Source organism: Polypterus senegalus, chromosome 8, assembly GCF_016835505.1.
Source record: "Polypterus senegalus isolate Bchr_013 chromosome 8, ASM1683550v1, whole genome shotgun sequence".
Classification (NCBI taxonomy): domain Eukaryota; kingdom Metazoa; phylum Chordata; class Cladistia; order Polypteriformes; family Polypteridae; genus Polypterus; species Polypterus senegalus.
Window position 1 is genome coordinate 171,800,947 of NC_053161.1, and position 6,000 is coordinate 171,806,946.

Sequence of the window (6,000 nt, forward strand, 5' to 3'; positions counted from 1 at the left end):
TGCCATCTCTGAGCATGGAAATCACTTGGTAAGTGATAGTTCTTTGATTGATGGTGATCTTCTCGATAGACATGTTAATGGGGGTACGGTTGGAACAATAAAGGAAATGGGTACCTGAATAGTAAACTAACTCTTAAATACCTTCACAATAACTATAACAATCGTAATAAACAAACAATAAAACAGCAGAGAACCAGTGGATTAAATAAAAAGGCTGCTTCCTTTGCGAACCAAGGAAAGGAATGAAGACACCGCAGCGCCTTATATGGGCAGTCAGTCAGCCAGCCAAAGAAGGGAATCAACAAATAACTATAATCGTAATAAACGAACAATAAAACAGCAGAGAAGCCACAGATTAAATAAAGGAAATGGGTACCTGAACAGTAAGTCTAAAATTCCTACACAAAATTGCTGGTGAAGGGCTGTGCTTATGCAAACGAATAGAAAGCAAATGTTACGTTATTTTTATTTCTTTTTCGTAACTTCTTTAACACACTTCTTCCCCGCTGCGAAGCGCAGGTATTTTGCTAGTTTTTGAATAAAAGCGCAATTGTTGTGTTATATTTGTACCTTTTGTGAAAGTGTTTTTTTTTTTATATTTGGACTTCAGTCTTCATCTATACTAATAAAAGGCAAAGCCCTCACTCACTCACTCACTGACTCATCACTAATTCTCCAACTTCCCGTGTGGGTGGAAGGCTGAAATTTGGCAGGCTCATTCCTTACAGCTTCCTTACAAAAGTTGGGCAGGTTTTATATAGAAATTCTACGCGTAATGGTCATAACTGGAAGCTGTTTTTCTCCATTTACTGTAATGGAGATGAGCTTGAACGCCGTGGGGCGGAGTTTAGGTGTGACATCATCACGCCTCTCCGTAATCACGCATGATACGTAGAAAACCAGGAAGAGGCCCAAAAAGCGCTGAAGAAAACATGCATTATATAATTGAGAAGGCAGCAAAACAATAAACAGCGAGCGAGTGACATATACAACCATATTCATGAGTTCTGCTACTTCGGAAACAAAGCACGATGTAAACCTACACTTTAAATTAAGTTCATAGACAGGCTGCCGCTGGCGTTTGTAATTTAGTGCCTGCCCATATAAGGCCGTCCGTCAGCGGCAATGCAATAGCAAACTGCCACTAAATATTCACGGGTTAAGGACTGTGCTTATGGAGAGGAAGATGAGATGGTCAGCGTGGTGTTTGACACAAACTCAGCGAAACTGCGAGAGAAAGTTTTAAGTGCCAGGACTAAGGTAACATTAAATACAGCCATGGACATAGACGAGATGGCACCAGCACAGCTGGGAAACTTCGATGCATGTACACCGAGCGGCTCACGTGAACTGACGCAGTGCACAGATAAAAAGCAACAGTTCCAAAGAGTGCTGAACAAAAACCGAATTACACAATTGAAAAGGCAGCAAAAAATATGAAGCGTCTTATACATACAAGCATATTCATAAATCCAACTACTACGGAAACAAAGCACACGGTGGAAAATGACAATGTCCCGCTAAAGGAAGACAGTGTAAAAAAAACGTGCATGCAGTGTGTCAGGTCTCAGATAAAGAAGAAGACGAGCTGTTTATTGATGCAGTAAGAAACGAATCGATGAATGAAACCTGTCATCTTTACAACGATTGACAAACACGGAATGTAACTTGAACACAACACATCCTACAAATACGAGCCTGATTGAAAGAAATAATGATAATCAAATCCTTGATGACAGCAACACTCAGTAACACTCACAAAACAAATACTGTATATTGACAGTCATGTTACGTTATTTTTAGAATGTTCCCTTTTCTTTTCTAGCTTTTTTAACACACTACTTCTCGCTGCGCTGGGTATATATATATATATGTATATATATATATATATCCCGCTCTACATACTCGAATAATGGATACTTTATTCGCCATCAATGATTGTTTTGGTAAAGCCATACTCAGTGTATTCATTAGATGAACGGTAAAAAAGTAAGAACGAGGGGAGGATGACTTATTGAGGCATGCAAGCAAAACCACAATAGCACGCGGGCTCGAAGTACGAAAAAATATATCTTTTCGAGTTCTATTTACTCCATATGTGTCAAAGTCAAGGCCCGCAGGCAACATCCGGCCCGGCGTGTAATTATATCCGCCCGAGATCATTTTATATACTGTATTATTGTTATTAATGGCACGGGGATATGAAGCACTGGTAACACAATAAACTACAGATCCCATAATGCAGCGCTTCAGCTGCCTTGCCGTCTCTTCAGTCGTTTCCTTACTTTGCGAAGGAAGCAGCTTTCTCTGAGCTTCTGCACTGTTTTATAAACGAACGATATATAAGAAAGTCCTTTTTCCTTGCTTCGCCAACGAAGCAGCCTTTTTATTTAATCCACGGGTTCTCCGCTGTTTCATTGTTCATTTATTACGATTTTTATAGTTATTGTGTAGGTTTTATTTAATCCACGGGTATTTCACCGCTGCGAAGCGCGGGTATTTTGCTAGTACATTATATAGTTTATGCCTACATTTTGTCATCTACTACTAGAATATTAAAAAAATGTTTGTTTTAACAATGTGTTTACACAGATTACTGTAGAAATGGAACAGACATGAAATGCGTGTGTTCCAAATAACGATCTATTATTTCCACTCTAAAACTCCACTTCACTCCCAGATAATCATTCAAGGCATGAGCTGGCTGAAGTTCGTGCACATTATAAATTGGTGGGGGGATGGAGTAGCCGGCTGCTTGTAGCTTCTCTTTATCAGCACATTTAGAGGATAAAGGACGCTAGCGGAGAGGTGTGAAGGGATTTAAGAAGCGATTTAAGGTGGGACGGATCTACAAGTTTTTTCGTCGGCTCTGGTAATTCTAGTGTTAAGGTTTAAAGTGGACTGGGCCTTTCTGTAGCTGTGCTAAGACTTTGGAGTAGCCTTCCATTTTTCATTAAGTCTTCCCCCACAGTAGATATTTTTAAGTTAAATTTAAAACCTTTTTTTCACCGCAGGCTTATGAGTTATTTTCATGACTATGTACTTATAGTAGGCCTTTAACAACTGTGTATGCAGCTCTCTGTTTTGTCTTGCTGTCAGTTGATTATGGTTCTTTCTTTCTGTTGCCTTAATTTATTTTATTCCTCTTAAAATGTGTCCTACAATTCTTTTATTTTGTTTAAAAGTTGGTTTTGTTTTAGTAGATTTCATTGTGCAACTCTTTGGTCAACACTTGTCATCTTTTAAATGTGCTATATAAATATAAAATGAAATTGAAATGAAATGAAATTCACTGAAATTGTCTTTGCAGTACCTGAAAATAGACCATATGCTTCTTAAAATGAATACTGGAAATAAAATTTTTAACTTCATAAAATCATTGTTGCATAAACAACTGAAAACGAGACATTTCAAGATATTTACATTTTCATTAATTCTTTTCTAACATACAAAAGTAGAACCATATGAAGAGTACAAAGTTAGTGGGGAACACCTGAGTTACATGGAGAGATTGTGCTCGAACCATGCAGGTCGTTTCTCCCAAATAGTGAATTGCTATTGGACTTCAGTTCTGGTCATGGTTGGTCTCTAAGAAATTCATGTTTGATCAGAACATTTGTCATGAGCATACCTGATACCAGAATACCTTGAGCCAGTAGTCAGTGATTAACTGTGGTTGTGTTGTCTACTCTGAGGCCAAATGTTCTGGTTGTGACTTAATGTGAAAAATAAATAAAATCTTATTCACCGTCCACTTCCATGTTAATTTTTTTTTCTTTTCACCTTCATACAGGATACAAACCTTACCGCTGTTCTGAATGTGGTAAACAATTATCAAGTAAGAGCGTCCTTTCAAGACACAGAAGAATTCACACAGGAGGGAAGCCTCATTGTTGTCCTAAATGTGGTAAGTGGTTTTCGCAAAAGTGGTATCTTCAGAGCCACGAGAAAATTCATACAGGAGAGAAACATCATTGCTGTCCTGAATGTGGCAAGAATTTTTCACAAAAAAAGAGTCTTCAGATCCACCAAAGAATTCACACACAAGAGAAACCTTATTCCTGTTCTGAATGTGGCAAGCAGTTTTTGCAGAGGAGCAGTCTTCAGAGACACCAGAGAGTTCACACGGGAGAGAAGCCTTATTGCTGTTCTGAATGTGGCAAGTGTTTTTCGCAAGAGTTCTATCTTCAGAGCCACCAAAAAATTCACACAGGAGAAAAACTTTATTGCTGTTCTGAATGTGGCAAGTGGTTTTCGCAAAAAAGGATTCTTCAGGTCCACCAAAGAACTCACACACAGGAGAAGCCTTATTGCTGTTCTGAATGTGGCAAGCAGTTTTTGCTGAAGTGCAGTCTTAAGAGACACCAGAGAATTCACACAGGAGAGAAGCCTTATGGCTGTTCTGAATGTGGCAAGTTGTTTTCGCAAAAGAGTTATCTTCAGAGCCACCAAAGAATTCACACAGGGGAAAAGCCTTATTGCTGTTTTGAATGTGGCAAGCAGTTTTTTATAAAGAACCATCTTCAGCAGCACCAACGAATTCACACAGGAGAGAAGCCTTATTGCTGTGTTGAATGTGGCAAGTGTTTTTCGCAAAAGAAGAATCTTCAATGCCTTGAAAGAGTTCACACAGGAGAAAAGGCTTATCGCTGTTCTGAATGTGACAAGTGCTTTTCAGAAAAGCCCCATCTACAGGACCACCAAACAATTCCTACAGGAGAGAAGCCTTATTGCTGTTCTGAAAGTGGCGAATTCTTTTTGCAAAAGAACAATCTTCACAGCCAACAAGGAATTCACACAGGAGAGAAACCTTATTATTGTTCTGAATTTGGCAAGCAGTTTTCGCATGAAAGCATTCTTCAGTGAGACCAACAAATTTTCATGAGGGAGACAGCAGATTGAGAAACAGGTGTTTCAGGACATCAATAGAATAATTGATAAGTGATAGAAATAGAGCTAGAAATTGTCCATGCATCTTGTTGCTGGGTGCGAGGTACTGATGGCTTAAGAATTATACACTTAAAGATGCAACAAAGTGGCCAGGCTAATTCACTGGAAAATCTGTAAAACAAATACAATTTAACAGCAAGAGAGGGACACTGGGACTACAATAAAGGAGTGTATAATGGAGGATGAGGTGTTAGTCACTTGGGATACACCAATACCAGTTTATAGAAAAACAGAAGCACAGTAAACCGGATATTAGATAACCTTTATTAATCCCAAGGGGATATTTGGGTTCTTACAGCAGCAGAATCATAAACAAGGATACAGACTCACACAACAAATTATACAGCCAGTCATTAAATAAAAAAAAAACATATAAAAGTAAGCGTATCTTGTTAATTTTGAAATATCAGCACAAGTACATCAGGAAGAAGTTTTGAACTGCTTAACCGCAGATGGCAGAAAAACCCTCCAGAAGCACTTCTTAGGACACTGTGGTGGAATGAGCCCATGGCTAAAAGTGCTTCAAAAGGGTGCCTCCTGGAAGGGATTTTTCATGATGGCATTCATTTTTTTCCATCATCCTATTTTCAACAACGGTTTCCAGTGTGTCCAGGGTTCATACTGTGATGGAGCAGGCTTTCCCGATATGTTTCTTCAGTTATTGTGCTTCTTTTGAGCTCAAACTGCTTTCCCAGCAGACTGCAGCATAGAACAACAACAGTTGATAAGGAAAAAACAGACATATAAAGTGTGGGTAATGGAGGTATCAGTGCCTAATGATTACTCAACTCTGATAACAGAAGCAAAAAAAAACTAAAGTAGCTGGAAATGCAATCTGAGATTTGCCAAATGTGGGTTAAAAAAAAAAAAGGATTGTTCTGCTGGGATCAACAGGACTAATAAACAGAAACTTTCAGTCCCATCTTGACATCCTACCAATTACCATAACTCCATATGAGTTGTAAAAACAAGTGTTATTAATACCAATCTGGGTGTGATACTGAACCCTCACTGCAAAATTAAGGACGTTTATAAAAACACACACAAAAA

At 38.6% G+C, this 6,000-nt stretch overlaps 1 protein-coding gene across 3 annotated transcripts in view; it reads left to right on the plus strand.

Annotated features, from left to right (window-relative positions):
* LOC120533414 (zinc finger protein 501-like) overlaps positions 1-5,565 on the plus strand; it is a 39,777-nt gene extending 34,212 nt beyond the window's left edge. For all 3 annotated transcript variants that reach the window (XM_039760281.1, XM_039760283.1, XM_039760282.1), the window contains one exon: positions 3,794-5,565. In XM_039760281.1, the coding sequence (XP_039616215.1) occupies positions 3,794-4,866 (1,073 nt within the window). In that variant the 3' untranslated portion in view covers positions 4,867-5,565. The remainder of the gene's footprint in view (positions 1-3,793) is intronic.
* The last annotated feature ends 435 nt before the right edge of the window (positions 5,566-6,000 follow it).